The following is a 17,045-nucleotide window of genomic DNA, read 5'->3' on the forward strand; positions in this document are numbered from 1 at the left end:
TCTGCATAGAGAACCCCAAAGAGGTCATTCTGGCAGAAGCAAAGGAAATAAGAAGGTTCAGAGGGGACACAGATGAGCCTGGATATAAAGATAAATGCTAAGTTTAGAGTTTTTCAGTTAACAATGGGAAAACCACTGAAGAACTGAAAAAGAAATTTCCCAATAGTCAGTCAGATACATAGAAATATATAGTTAGTATTTTAATGCAATTAGTGAACTGAATCAGTTAAATTTTTTTCTTCATTGCTTTTCTGGAGCAATTTTATCCCCAGGAAGAAAGCAGTTTGAGTACATTTACTGTGAACAGAGGATACAGGAAAAGCCTAGTCCCTCTTCTTGGCACTCTGAGAGTTCATTGTATTTTCCCTCATACAAAAATGCATTTCTTTGGCCTTTCAAAGGAATGAGACATTTTGCTACTTTAGGAAGGCTTAGCAGTTAGATCTATATCCTCTGTGCTTTACTGTGATCTAGGAGGAGTATTTTTGTGTCCTCTCCTCAAAAAATGAAACCTGAAAGACTATGATCACACTCAAACACTTAGGGAAACCTAAGTGAGTTATAGCAGGTCTTTCTTTTAATTTTAGGAAAGTTCAAATATCTGATGATTAGATCTGATGATTAGATCTGATGATTATCTATCAGAGAGCATCCTCGAATAAGTCTTGATCTCATTATAGCATGTACCAAAAGTATGTACTCAAATACACACATGAGTCATAGTATATTTCTATTTATGATACTATAGACCAGAGTTTTGATGTTTTTGTTATTTCTCAGGCATTTAAGTCAGCTCTCAATGTTTTCTTGCATTGAAAATTCATCTATAAAAATAACTTTCAATGAACAAATAAATGCAGGTTTGTTAACATGATATAAATATTTTTAATTTCCCCTTCCCCTTATCTAATTAATACTAGTAGCAAAAGAGGATGCCTGAGGTAAATGTTCCTGGGTGATCCTTTCTCTACTCACCCAAATCCTTAGAAATAGGAATGAGATCCCATTAGGGAACCACAGCTATTATAGAATTACCAGTGAGAAAGCTGTCACAGCTTGGGGATTTTAAGCCTGTCCATGATCCTGATAGTTATATTAACAAGAACAAAAAGAGATTAGGAAAAAAATAACCTCTAAGAGACTGAAAATGTCAGATTTATTTAAGCTCTAGACTTGCTCAATTTATATTTTGCCAATACCTCTCTAATTTTGTTAATAATTATGCAAATTTTCTCTATCCTTTAAGCAATTCAAACCTCCCCTCCCCTAAGAATCCTTCCTTGAAATTTCAACTTCATACTTTCAATCTCTCTCTCTCTCTCTCTCTCTCTCTCTCTCTCTCTCTCTCTCTCTCTCTCTCTCTTTCTCTCTCTTTCTCTCCCTCTCTCCCTCTCTCTCCCATCTTCCCTCCCCTATCTCTCTTCTCCATCCTCACTTCTCTTTTAACCCTCCTGGAATTTATTGTCTTTAATTTAACAAATGTTTCATTAGAGATTTACTTAGTCCTACTACATGTAAATAATTGTGCTAATTTCAGAAGAAATTGCTTTGAAAGGCTATCCTATCTGATTCCAAGGACCTTATGGTTTAACAGGGGATATAACTAACTTATTGTTTCACAGATCTTACCTCTCCAACTTGGGACAGTGTGTCTCTTTGGATTGAGAGATGACTTCAGTGCCAATTAGGAACCCTGGAGATAAGGTCTGCTTCTAAAATGTATTGGCAGTATGGCCTTCCCACAAGTCACTTAAATTCCCATAACTCTAGGCAGTTCTCTGAGACTCAAAGTCATAGCGAAACTGTTGACTTGAAGAGGTTAAGGGAGCTTCCTCATTTAAGAATTTCTAAAACCAGTGAAATATCAGGTCTAACATCTATTTTCTTTCTTCTCACTTTGTTTCTAAGTTCATCAAGGACACATTTTATATCCTTATAATCCATACTTACTACATGGTTATGCATTGACAAATTGAATATTAGAGATGGTAGACAGATTGTTGGGAAGAATGAGTACAATTCCATCTACTCTGCTGCTGAACCCTAAGAACCACTGTGTCTTGTCATCTGCTCTGCATCTGTACACTTCTATATGTTATTTTTATTCTTCCTATTAGAAGCTCCCTGAGAGAAGGGTACATCTCATTTTGGCATTTATAGTTACTTCTAATATTTAATACAATATCTGGCAAATTCTACATGTTTAGTAAGTGATTTCTTCATGAATTCTTTAAAAAAAACCCATACTACCATATAGAAAGACACTCAATGACTTGGTGAACAAGCTTTTCCCCGTGAAAAATGTATGAGTAATGTTTGGACTTCAACATCTGTAAAAAAGATCTATGGCTCAATTTGAGCAGATATACTCAAAGCAAATACTCAGAGCAAAAAGATCAGGAGAATGAGTAAAATAGGGGAAAAGGTAAGGAAAGAAAAGGCTTACTCTTAGTAGGAGAAAAAACATGATGAACCTTGAGTCTTTTTTTCCATATGTCCATAATAGTGAAGGTAGAAATGAGAACTGTCATCCAAATCTTCATTTGCTTAAAAGAAAGTATTAATGAGGGCATTGTCTTGGGTAGATCCCAAAAAGACTACTTCGCTTTTTTCTGTTTCTTGATCACCTGATATAACATTAACTTAGCCAATCTTTCCCAAGAACAATTGTGTGTGCAGTTGATCATAAGAAGGAAGTGAGGAAAGTGAAGAGGAATCAGCACACACCCATCTTCCTTACTAGGAAAATAACTCAAAATGAATGGTTTATAAGTCCTGGGAGAGTGATGTCACAGTCATGTTCTCATTCAATCTGCTTCTACACAATACAAAATCAACTTTATTAAAGAATGTAGCAAATTTGGCTACATGACATTCTATCTCTGCACTCATGTATATGTAAGTACCTCACTTTTTTGGATACTTTCTTAGGCACCAGGGATATGTCTTTGATGCAACTAACTAGCAATGTGGGTCCCCATAAATAACCTATTTGTTGATAGACTGCATGAAATTTCTTGAAAGTGTTCAGGTAGGTTAAGGGAAGATATCTCTTTTTGAGTACTTTGGTCTGCTCTATAGGGCGGCCTTGCTCAGATTTTTGAAAAAAATGGAGGAAAGGAAGGAGAAAGAAAAGGAGTAAGTAGAAAAAGCAGGGGCTAATATGACTAGATAATTCATGAAATCACCTGAGAGAGACAGAAAACATCACTAATCTTCCTTCCTCAAATTGATAAGACCTCAGACCCTCACTGTCATCATTCGGATCACTGAACAACTACTTGATGGTAGCAATTTTGGTAATGCATCGAACATAGCACTTTGCATTAAAAATCAGTTCTTAAGAGGAAAAAAGCTTTAATATTCAGGCTTGAAATCTTTTTCCCAGATCTTGGTCATATCCATTCAGATTATGGTGGGCTTGCCTTCTGATATCTATTTTCTAGTAGTTATCGAAGCAAATGTGATCCTGTGGCTTACATACTTTCTATTCTTAAAGCAAATCCATATACATGAAATAAAAACTCCCCCATGCCATCAGCTAATATCTTCCACTGTGGCCCATTCTTTGCCTTTCTCCCTTTTCTTCAATTTTGGAAAATAGCTATTGTAAATAGAATGTATTAGACTTGCCCAATGGATGCTTAAAAGTAGAAAGCTGTAGAATGCCATGAAAAAAGACACAAAGGTGTTGCCACCCATAATTGTTCTTAAAAGAAGAGCTAAGGGAAAAAATAAAAATTGAGAAGTCTTTTATAAATCATTATTAACATAATTTTTTGAATATTTATAAGCATATCTGTGGATCTTGTGAGTTATATGAATTCATTATAATGAGTTGTCAAGATAAAATAAAATGACTGTTTTCCAAACAAATCAAAATTTATACATCTAAAAAAATCTTGCCCTTTTCAATGTTTTTTTCAATATTTTTTGTTTAATGATACTGTCCCTATTCAAACTTTTAAGAACTCTTTGTTTTAAATTGCCTTAAGAATATTTCTTAAAAAATAGTCAATGTCCATCTTCTGGATATGGATTTGATTTTAGAAAAAGCAAAACCAAAACCATTTGGAGCCCAATATTGAGAGTAAGCTAAGTCAATTGGCTAGAGGATATAGTTTTCAGTTGAAGTTGGTATATAACTATAAAATAGTGAGAATATTTTTCTTTGGTGGGTTAGAAGTTTACTCCAAAGACAATTTCAAAAGATTTACTTGAGTTTTTTGGTGTAACAAATGACAGTATCTTTGAAATAATTATATAGACTAATAAGATTGCCTCATTGCAATGGATTACATTCATTTCAATGTATAATTTTGTATGCTTCTTTTAAAAATCTATCTTTTTACATTATAATCATACCACCTATTTTAGATTATCACAGAACCTCATTATGGGGATCTGGTGTCAAGCCCATTTTATAGTTTAAGATTGGTATGGCACAGAAAAGTGACTAAGGTAAGGTAAAGAAAACCTAACAAATGGGAAAGGATTAGAACCAAAAACAACAACAATAACAACAACAACAAAAACAAACCTCTGTCGCATTATATTATGTTTATATCTAATGTTCATGGTTTATATCTAATAAGCATCTTAGATAAAGAGATTTCTTAGGAGGAAACTTCTAGAATCTTGAAGCAAAAAAGTACACCGTGTTCTAAATAATATCTATAGAGCAAAGGAGAATCTAAAAAATATCCTTTACTGTATAACCTCCCATCTCCACCTATTGCTCTCCCTCCCATGCTTCATGACCCAATTTTAATGCCAGCCAAACACTATGAAGACATGTTATCTTTTACCCATCTGGAAGTGATCTCTCCATTTTATGAGTGACTACTTTGCTTATATGTTTCTTATAGAACTTATCACTTTTGCATTTTAGTCATTTCATTGAAATCACAGAATGATAAAATGTGAATAAAAAGGGATCCTTCCTTGCAAGAAGTTATACATACTTTCACAAAATCTATTTTCTTGTAATTTCTATTAGCTGGACCTATTTCTGCTTCCTGAATGTACAAAGCACAAGTCTCATGACAACCCTTAAAATATTTTGAAGACATATAATCTCTACCCTAAGCATTCTCTTTATCAGGCTTTATTAGGCTAAATTCAAGTGTCCTTATCCTCTTAATGATGTCTTTTTTTTTCAGTATTCCAGGTGTGATATGACCAATGTAGAGAATAATGGGCAATTTTTACCTCCCTTGTTTTCAAGATTTGACATTCATTAATTTAGCCGGAATTTGAATTTGCTTTTTAAAATTAATCAGCCAGGTGGCCAAACAAAATATTTTAGCCCTTTTTTCATCTAGACATATTATTTAGCTATATTTCTCTTATTTTATTCACATACTTTATTTTGTGACCTAACTGTAGGACTTTACATTTTAAAATTTGCCATTACTAGATTTTCTGGAATTTGATTTTGATTAGTTTTTTTATATTGATTCTTTTAACTAAAATATCAGTTATCCCACCCTATCATACATTGAATTTTCATGTTTGGAAAGCAAAACATCCATGCATTCATTAAATCACTAATAATTTTAAATAGAAAAAGTATGAAGCAGAACCATATTGCATAACAATAGATAACTTCTTTCTTAGTCAAAATTCTTGGGTTTGGTCAATCAGTTACAAATCAATCTAGTTGCATTATCTGGTTCATATATCTCCATCTTGCCCTCATGGATATGAGTAGTAATATTATTTTAATATTTGCTTACATCTGAATATCTAAACAAATGTATACATGTGTCTATATACAGATACATGTGCGTATATATATGTATATATGAATGTATTATTTCAGACCTACCAGGTTAGTAACTGTCAAAATAAGAAAATAGTATTTTCCTGGTATGACTTATACACAGTTAACCCAAGCTGGCTCCAAATATTTTCTTCTTTCCTGCCTAGATGGGGGGGGGGGTGGAGGTGGGAGGGAATTTGAGATGACATGTCAAGCTTATCAATTTTTAAATTTCAAAATCCAAATTCCTTTTTTGAATTCAAAAGTATTTCTTGATTCTGCTTTACTAATCACATTAGCAAGTTCTTTTAGTATTGCAATTCATGTGAATCTGGTTACATAAACAAGAGCAACTGAGCATCTGTCTCATCTATCACAGGTTCCAATTTCCTATTTCCCAGTATTTATTCTATCCTTTCCAGCTTGATGGTCATTTTTCTTGATAGAGAAAATATCAGCAAAATAATCACATAGTTTAACTATTGTCTTGGCTTCTGTTAATGGTGCCATGTTTACATACTTGTCTTTCTATTATAATATTTGATTAAAAGATTACAGAATGTCTGCATTCCCTTCTTTACATGATGGGGGCTGAGAGTAATACCAATTAGAAACTACTGAATTAATCTTGGATGTTCCTGAAAAAGTGCCATATTTGCCCAATTATTGACTTTTTTTCATACTCTAACAACCCTCTATATACTAATCAGGAAACACTAAGACATACAAGGTAAAGTTCTTTCCTTTCCCCAATTTTGCTTTATTCCTTCATATCTAGACATTATCTGGATCAAGTTATTGCCTCTCTGTGTCCTTACTACTCCCAATTGTTGGTTTTCAGCATAGACAAGTATTGGCAAACTAGGGTAAGGAAAGCTTATGATTATGAAAAATAATAGAGTATATCTGTTTGAATTCCCAAAGGAGAAACTTCATTAGAAAACTTACAACTGCAAATTTTCCTCTTTCTTTGATTTTATATACATATGACCTAACATAATCCCATATTCCTGGACTACCTCTTTCTTTGACATGAAAATCAGGTACTGATTTAGGACTTACAGGATTTTAAAGCTATAAAGAACATGAGGAATCAGTTTCAATTAGAGCTCTCAGAAATAGGCTTTAGGCTGCATTGCAGTCTGCAGGATTCCTCAAGACAATTCCCTAGGAACCAGATTAAAATGTAATTGAGAAATATTTAACAAAATAAGAAAATATAGTATAACATAGATATTGTTAATATGTGACTTTCTAAAGCAAAATACTGATTCTTATCTACAGTTGAATAGTCCCCTCTATTAGAATTTAACTCCACTGCTTTTAATGACTTGCCCAAGATCACATAGTAAATGTCACAGCTAAATCATTTGACTCCAGATGCATTGGTTTTTTAAAAGTACTACTAGTGAAGAAGTTCAGGACAAAAATGATAGAGATCAACCAGCCAAAAGTAATTCAACACTTATTGCTTTAGGATATAGGCAAAATTTATTGAACTTAGTTTATTTTTGGAATCAATCAGTGAGATTGTGAAAGGCATTCTCCTAGATGCTGAGGAATAGATACAAAATACTTGAACCTCTACTCTCAAAGAGCTTATATTTTGGTAATACTTACAGATATTCTCTGCATTTTAGTGATTAGAGTTAGAAATTTCTAGGGCATGACTGGTATAAACTATATTATCAACCCCATCAAACCAGGATATTTTCAAGGCACTGCCATGCAGTTGTTGTACCTAGAATTTTGGCCTTACCCTTTTACCCAGAGTCTTCCCATCATTCCAAGTGTAGGAGGAGCCACTGGAGTATTCACTACATGTGCTAGACAAAGAAAGTTCACTACTACTGCAGCTGTTCCGGGGACAGAGCTGTCCAGAGCTAGTCATGTTCAAGGCAGGACACTTTGGAACAGGGACTCCAGATTTTGCATTTAGCTGACATTCCTATAAAAAGGAAAAAAAAAACACATCTTGACAGCTAGATCTATTTAGGAAAGAAAATGTAAGTTGACTTTGTCCTAGTCTACAAATATTAAACATCTGACTAATTCCTATGGATTTTTCAAATCTATAGGCAAAATTAATGCATCAAAGGTATTTCCTCATTTCTAACCATATCAGTAGAGGAAATTCAATGATCTTGTTTTTTTCCTTTATTTTTGTTGGCAATGGGGTTGAGACTTGCCCAAGGTCACATAGCTAGTAAGTATGAAGTATTTTAGATGGATTTGAACTCAAGTCCTCCTGAATCCAGGGCTGGTACTCTATCCATTGTGCCATCTAATTGCCCCCTGTAATGAGCTTAAAACATGGTTTTATCACCTTATAATAAAGCAGTTTTTCATGTGTTTGGCACCATGGTTTAATAGGGAAAAATAAAAGTGAAATATTGACTCTCATCACTTAGCTTTGTGACTTTCTTGGGGAAGTCACTTCTCTTATTGGGCCCTCAGTTTTCCCCCTTCTTGACTGAGGCTTAATAACCAAATCAATACTAATACTGACATACTCTTAATGAGTATGTCAATTGGCTACTCTATGGATCAATTCTTCATACATCATATTCCCCAATCATCATCATTCTGTGTTTGTGTATGTGTGTGCATGTGTATGTGTATGTGTATGTGTATGTGTATGTGTATGTGTATGTGTATGTGTATGTGTATATGTAATGTTCCCCCAGCTCATTATCATATAGTCTCCTTGAGGACAGAAACTCCTTCAGTTTTGAAATTGTGCTTCTAGAAACTAACAAACTGTACAACAATTAATGTTTCAAAAATGAATGAATGAAAGAAAGCACTTAAATTGTATGTATGTATGATAGTGTGTGTGTGTGTGTGTGTGTGTGTGTGTGTGTGTGTGTACTTCCCCATTTCCTAACGTGGTATTAGATAACAAGATCATACTATTTTACAAAATATGTGCTTGATGTTTCAATATATTGTTTTTGTGATCTTGAACCTCACATCTGGAACACTTTCTCTTTGTGTCTATACCTCTTGGCTTCCCTGTCTTCTTCAAGTCTCAGTTCAAATTCCAACTCTACAAGAAGTCCTTCCCTGCCTTGTTTAATTCCAGTGCATTATCTATATATCTTGTTTCTACTAAATTTATTGTATACTGTCTTCCCTACTGGATTGTAAGCTCCTTGGTGGAAGGGACTGTTTGTTGCATTTTCAGTTTTTAGCACAGTATCTGACAGATGGTAGGAATATAATAAATACTTATGTTGAATTGACATCAAAACCCTCTTTATTCAGATTCAGAATTCTAGATCCTAGGTGAAAAGTGACAAGGCTGTTTGAATTATACTGCGTCTGCATTAGGCCTGAGCTTCGGGAAAATGACAAAAACAAAGTTGTAAAAAGTCCTGCTACATCTTGACAACTGCATTATAGCCCTCTAATTTAACAGATGAGGTTCCCATGAACTAGACAAGGTAAATTAATTTACTGTCCCAATTGCAATGTCCACTGAGAATGGAATCTCTCCATTACCTTCAAATTCCAGTTTCCTATCTAATATAAAGCTTTGCCTAAGAAACTCTTTGATGTAGAATATCCATCTTTGTGACACCTGTAGACAGCCAAAGCCTCTTGCTTATGCAATTTATTGACACTTTATGGGTGCCTTTAGTATTTGAGTAGTTATCACCTTTCTCCAAATGCAATTCTAACCGACTGTGAATAAATGGCAACTTTGGAAAAGGAAAGAATGAAGACCAGACAGCACTTTTCCTACAATATTAAACCTTTGTACAAGAAAATATACAGGATGGGTTTAATTTGCTTTCTAACCAATACCCATATGCTTAATAATGTTAGGTCTTCTCCAACATTAAGCATATGGATTACTTTTGATATTTCTTCCTTGCCACATAACTGGTTTTTAAAATGATCTAAGATTCCAAGGAGTCTCACTAGCATATTGTTTGCTTGCTTGTTTTTTGAAATTTAGTCTTGAATTTCATTAAAAGTAAAAACTCATCTCCAGATCCAGCTTTAAGCAATATTTATTGATTTTTTTCAGATTTTGCTTATTGCCTGATACAGCTTTGTTGAAAAAGATGTTTTTATATGTATGTCTCAATAAAAGAAGACAGACCTATGATTATATAAAACATAAGCAGCTGGTAGGACTGCCAGGCAGATCCACTGGCTGCTTAACTCCTGATGATGCCTCATGACAAATTTTAAGAAATATTACATTGAGCTGCACATCTACTTATGGCTTTTCCATTTTCCCTGTTTCTTGTCACCTCATGTTTTATTACTTTACTGTTTGAGGGAAGAACACAGTGGTGGTTATTAACAGTTTCATCTGCTCTGACAACTCAGGTGAATTTGTACTAGAGAAACTATGGAGGAGTTGCTGCCGATCCTACTACCAGTGTGGTATAAGAGGTACACAGCTCTAAATATGAAAAACAGATTTGTAGTCACTGTACACATGTAAAGATTAATCCTTTATTTATTTATGATTTATAGTTTGTCTTCAAAAATGATCTCAATAGGCTAAGAGATTAAAATAGTCCAAGACAAGACATTAAGAGATAGAATAACCAAGGAGCAGAAGGAGCAGCTAATTTCATGAGCTTAAATTAGGAATATTATCATACTTATGCAAGGAATTGATCTCTCAGTTTTGGTTCTTGGATAAAGGATACTGTGTGGCATTGAGGACAGTAAATAACTTCCTATTCAGCTATCATTTTACAAAGAGATAAAGGAATATTTTTTCAAACAGACCCATTCCTACATCAACCCTTTATAGGGGAAAAGGGCAGAATGCTTTGCTGCTATATGCAATTCTGCCTTGGAATTGTGTGTTTAGGGGCTTAAAATCTTCAAGAATAATCTGCCCCAGTCACCAGGTATCTTCTTTGTCCCTTTAATATACCTCATACTTTCCCATAACTATACCTTTGTTAATGGCTGGTTCCTTTTTCTATCTCCATCCAAATCCTACTTATCTTTCATTTTCTACATCTTATTCTACTTCTTTTCTCCTATAAAGTTTTTCCATGCCCACCTGAAAGTGGATTTTAACCTTTTCTTCTAAGAACACAGGTTATAAAGTAGGAAGGGACCTATTCAGCTCTACAATATAATTATTTGTAATGATCATTTGTAATGTGACATTTATAGTATATTTGCAGGATGCATTAATGACTAGAGCTGACTTCAGAGACAGGAAAGCCTGGATTCAATTTCTACTGTCTGACTATGGGCAAAATTCTTAAGAGTTCTAGAAAACTTCCTAAGACTAAAAGTCTCTAGGAAGGTATGATCTGATTAAGTAGAAGGGACTCCTCTGGGAGCTCCCTATATTGATGAAGACTTTGGTACAGTCCCTATCTCTTTGATATTGTTGGTGCTCCTTTCATATGCATACTGCTTATCTCATTCACTAAAATGTAGTCCCTTTAGGACAGGGACAATGACTTACATATTTTTGTAGCATTTTAGTACCTAGTACAAGGTCAAACAATGACAAAAACATAATAGTATCATAGATTTAGAGATGAAAGAGACTCTAGAGATCATTTAGTTCAGCACCCTTATTCTACAAATGAAGAAACTGAGACCAAGAGAAGTTAAATGACTTACACTATGTCATATTGGAAGTAGCAGCAGTTGGTGATGCAATGGATAAAGCACTGACCTTGGAGTCAGGATGGGAGTTCGAATTCATCTTAGATACCTGACACTTACTATTTGTGTGACCTTGGGCAAGTCACTTAACCCTGATTGCCTCACATCCAGAGCCATCTCTAGTCATCATGATTCATATCTGACCACTGGATCCAGATGACTCTGGAGGAGAAAGTGAGGTTGGTGACTTAGCACAGCACTCTCTCACTCAAATTCAACTCATGTGCTTGTCACAGCATTACCTCCCTGGTGTCATGGTCTTTTTCAACAATGAAGAACAAACATCATCATAATCATTGGAAATAAGTTAACTGGGTGGGAATTCAAGTCCTCTGACTATAAATCATTGCTGTTTTTTTCTCCTTATTGTACCACAGGTAGTAGAAGATCAATGAACATTTGTTATCATATATAACTAAAAATATTTGGAATTAATACAGTGCTCACAAATATTGTCACTTTAAAAAATATGATGGCAGCCTTTGAAAGTTATATTTCTTTATTAGTATCATTTTTTCTGTAGAGGTGATTCTGATGTTATAAAAATAAATAAAGCAGCAGTAATAAATAAAAAAAGTGTTATAGGAAAGAAAACTGGCTGCCAAAGTAATTTTCTAAGTTTGACCGTATTACTCCCCTACTCTGTAAACTCCAGTGGCTTTTTATCACCTGTTGCTTCAAATTAAAGTGCTTATGTTTGGCTTTACAGTTGTTCACAACTTGGCCTCAGACCACTTTTGCCAGTTTAACATATCATATTACTCCCCTCCTGGTACTTGACAGTCCAAATCACACAGGCCTTCTTGCTGATTCTCCATCTTTCACTTGGGTATTTTTGCACTGACTGATACCTGAGCCTAGAATGCACTCCTTACTCAGTTCTGTCCTTGAGAATTTTTGTTTTCTTCAAAATTCTGTTCTCCTGAAGCCTTCTATATGAAACCTTTTCTGATCTAACAAGCTTCTGGTGCCATCTTCTATCTGTTTGACCTTAGGTTAATTACTTAACTTCTCTGGGTCTCAGTCTTCTCATCTGTAAAATGAGGAGTTTGGACTAGGTGATCTCTGAAGATTATTCCAACTCTAAATATATGTTACTATGATCCACTCCCCCCCATCCCGGTCCCCTGCAAAATCCCTTATATGTTTGAAATAAACTCATTTGTGTATATGTTCTTCCCCCCTAAAGAATGTAAGCTTTTCAAGGGGAGGTATTGCTTCATTTTTATTTTGTCTGTCCAGAATCTAGCCCAGAGTCAAGTATATAATAGTATGTTAATAAATGCTTGTTCACTAATTGGATCAATGAATTGGATCAATGAAAGATCAGTTTAGGAAGGAGAAGAACTGGATTCTGGCATGTACCAAAAGTGTAACTCTGGCATTTAACATTTCTATGCTTTGGAACTCTTACTTATAAAATAGGGTAAATAGTATACTTACAATAGTTCACAGTGTTATCTAAAGCTAACTTATATACTTAAAATCTCACTGCTTTATAGAAATTACACAACAAATATTACCTTAATGTGAATTTTAATTACCCTACTGTTATGCTTGTGTCATTACTAATTGATATGAAATAGACAATGTACTCTAAAAACAGTGGAATTCAGTCATTAGATTATATTTGACCATGTGATCATCCACTTTCACTCAGGATGGATGTCTATATGGTTGAATGGTTATGGCTATGGTTGGCATTCAATTTCCTGATACATTACTAAAATGATCTCTAAGATGTCTATTCAGCAGTCATGGCATTCTATGAAATGTAAAGAATTCTTTTAAAATAAAGCAAAATAGAATACTAATATCACCATGTTATCTTAATTATATTGTGCTAATCCGAAAAAAAATAGAATACAGATTTGCACAGAATGTTTAATTTTCCCATCCTTTATTTTTATACTACCACCATGAATAACTTATGCACTTCAAAGTCTCCTAAGAAAAGCATTTCAGTTAAACAGAGAATGGCTGCCAAAAATTTCTTGGATGAAATCTGCACAGTTAAATAATATGTCCTGAAGGATATATTATAGATTTAATACTATTAATGTCTTTATGAATGTGTAAAATTATAGCATTCCACTAAAATTTAATTCAAATTTAACCTAAAAGTATTTACTTTTGATGTAGGATATCACATTTTATCTGAAAAAATTATACAGTAAAATAAAGGGCAAGTTATCTATAAGTATTCAACTGTCACGTTCTAATGCCCTTATATTTATTTATATTTTACCTAGATTTTTGTTTTTTAAGGTACCCTATTTTACATAAATAAGCATTAATAGCCATGCTGGTTAAAGTTTTGCCAAATAAGCATAAAACTAACCCTATGTTAAAAAAATGCAGAGCTTATGAATTTTTAAAAGTTCATACATAATATATCATAAAAGTAGGATGAATAATATGGTACATAGGCTTTAATAAAAAGCTCCTTGACCATTTCTCAGAGACTTTGAGATGTAATCAATACCCAAAAAGGTATCTTGGGGACATGGCAAAGATTTATGCTTTTTTTTGTCCAGAGTGACACTTTCTGCTTACTATATCAACCGGGGACATGATATTGAATTTCAAGAAATAGAAGAAAGGAAAGTATTTTTACCTGGCTTTATAACCCTTCAAGGATAAGTTTAATAGTACACTTGTGATATCATTCATGATAGAAAGAAAATAGTTAGAAACAAGTGATTAGAATGCAATAGAGAAACTCACATGAATGTCAACATCTGTTCGTGATTGCATCAAACTTTGGTTTCTTTCTACCTCTGAAAGCAAATCCCCTGATGAAAGATCCAAGATGCGTGAGTGAAGTTTCTAAGGAATGATAAAGAAAAACCAAAGGATAAATTTAGTTAGCAATAATCATTTGTTTTACAATTTTATCTAGGATAGCAAAACTGTGGAAAGAGATGATGATGATTGCCTCATTAGACTACATATGTTAAATAATCATAGAATCTTAACTTGGAAGGGACCTTAGAACTCAAGTAGCCCAATCTTTCCTTGAAGTTGGAAACTTCTAGTTGGAAAGCTTGCTGCAAATGCATAAAAATGCTTTTGATAATAAAATAACCAATGAAAAATTACTCATGAATCTCATTGGAAAGAGTTTAGCCACCTTTGCACATAATATGTTGAAAAATTAATACTAAAAATGTAAATATTTGGTGACATTGATTTAAGTATTTGGTTGGACCACAATGAAAGGCATTAAAATGAATATTTCATATTAACATTTAAACATTCCCCATTCCCCACCCCATCATTTTAACCTTGTTGTGTTAAACAGTGGTTAGAACTTGAACAAAATGATTATAAGAGTGACCCTATTTCTAAACAGCATTGATCTTGTAAAATCTTCCCTTGGACACTTTTTAACTCAAAGTCATTAATGTCATCTGTTAGGAACAATTAATGTGAATAGAAAATAATTGCATCAGGGAGCTGGGGACTCAGAGGATTTTATGCATTAATATTCACATGCTGTTCGATTACATACTCAATTCTTTACTTCAGTTTTGCTTGGGAGGACTGCTAAACCAGTGCCATTTCCCCATATTAATCTGTATACTAATTACTAGGGCTTTCTGCACACATTAAATTTGATCTGTTTAATTGCAAATACAATAAACCTCATGATGTATGCCTAACTTCTTCTAAGCTGACGACTTAAAAAAGAAAGGAGAAATTATATTTACTTTCTGATTTGTCCTGGACACTACCTCTATGATTTTAGATACTACCAATCTATCAAATTAACACACACACACACAAAACTTCCTCTCACTTTCCTCCCTCCCTTCCTCCATTCCTTGATTCCCTCCTACCTCCTTTTATCTTACTCACAAATTTTTCTACATGAGTTTTCTTTATAAAAATATTTCAATTGTAAATTGGCTTTGATTCAGACTATTTCAAATATTTTTAACACTAATTAATTTTAGGGTCACTTCAGAGATCAAAGGTTATATTGAAGATCATCATTTATTTGCTTTTTACTCAGCAGTTTCCCTCAGTTCCTACCAAAGTCTGCCAAAAATTACAGCAAACAGAGAGTGAATAATCAGCATCCCTCTGTACTCCCATTTCGTTCTGGTATGCTGCTGACTAGAGTGGAATGCCCAATAATGATGACAATACCAGCAGTTTTAAAGGTGTCTTCTAATCTAATAATCAATTTCAAAACCATTATGCATCTATAATGCATAAGGTACTCTACTAGTCACTAAGGATAAAATAATAGAAAAAAAATTTGTATCCTATAGGCTCTTACATTTTAATAATTCTGTACAGTAAAGAAACATATGCATATGCTAATTTACAGAGTACGGAAAAAGCACTAAAGTCTAGGGGATCATGAAAGGCTTCTGAAAGAAAGTCACATGAGGTCAGCAACTGAAAAATTGACATTATTCCTCCAAGAGTAATAATTACATTTACCCTAGTATTTTCAACTATTCTTTTCTATTTTATGATTTATACTAGGAAGTCATCTTTTATTTCCTCTTCTGTGTTAGTGGACTAAAATATTATTTCATTATAATGCTTTGTTTTATCTCTCCTTTTATACAATTCAACTTACTATTTAATAGTAAGCTAAATTAAAAAAAAGACCAAAATTGTAAAACTTAATTTTAAAGAAAATAGGCAAATGTAACCGAGATTAAAGGGGAGGATGAACAACTGGCCTACAATTCAAGAAGATTAAGATTCAAGTGCTCTTCCTATGATACAAACTAATTTTATGATCTGAGGCAAATTATTCAATCTATTAGTGGCCCCAGACAACTATAGACTATCAAAGGCAAAGTTAAAAAAACAAACAAACTACAAACATGATCTACATTGGTAAAGCAAGTTCCTCATTGGGATCTCCTATATCCATGATATCACAGGTCTAGTCAAAGAAAATTCCTGAATATTATTCATAGGTTACTTTCTGAAAAGCAATGAACTATATGGTACATTGGTTCAAAGACATCAGCATGATGTCAGGTATAAAATAGTTAATGAATTTCCCCGTCATCACCTTAACAATGTAATCTCTAATACTATAGCATAATAGATATTGATTCAAACTTACTTGGACTATGAACATTTTTAGAATTAGAGAGATTCCATAACATGGAACCAGATATGGGTTTGAATCCCAACTTTGTGACTTATTTTTTGCTATATGATCTTGGGCAAGTTATTTCATTTATTTAGGCTATATATATATATATATATATATATATATATATATTTTTTTTTTTTTAATTTTATAAATATAAAATAGACTTGTCATGGCATGAAAGTGATTAAAGGTAAATTCTTAAAGACTCCAGCAGTAAAAATATATAAGCTTTAACAAGTTCTGCCATACATTCAACAAGGGACTATGTATCTCTTATCTGGCAACTGGGCTGTCTAAATTTGGTAGATTCATCAACAGAAGATTGGCTTAAGGATTGTATATTTTTCATCACAGTAATTCATGAAGATTATCTGGCAAGTATTACAAGGTTTTTGAGCAACATTCACTGGCTCCAGGGAGGTCTTGCTTCTGAAGAAATGTAAAGTATTAATATAAGGAAAAGTTATTGTAGTCAGAAAATGTCTACCA

General features: G+C 33.5%; 1 protein-coding gene across 14 annotated transcripts in view; it reads right to left on the reverse strand.

The window, feature by feature from the left end:
* Positions 1-17,045, reverse strand: part of NCKAP5 (NCK associated protein 5) — a 1,109,295-nt gene that overhangs the window by 118,228 nt on the left and 974,022 nt on the right. For all 14 annotated transcript variants that reach the window (XM_074215040.1, XM_074215032.1, XM_074215034.1 and 11 more), the window contains 2 exons: positions 14,153-14,254; positions 7,524-7,712 (listed from right to left, as the gene is read on the reverse strand). In XM_074215040.1, coding sequence (XP_074071141.1) covers positions 7,524-7,712; positions 14,153-14,254 — 291 coding nt within the window. The remainder of the gene's footprint in view (positions 1-7,523; positions 7,713-14,152; positions 14,255-17,045) is intronic.

The sequence above is a fragment of the Macrotis lagotis genome, chromosome 1 (assembly GCF_037893015.1).
Source record: "Macrotis lagotis isolate mMagLag1 chromosome 1, bilby.v1.9.chrom.fasta, whole genome shotgun sequence".
Classification (NCBI taxonomy): Eukaryota; Metazoa; Chordata; class Mammalia; order Peramelemorphia; family Peramelidae; genus Macrotis; species Macrotis lagotis.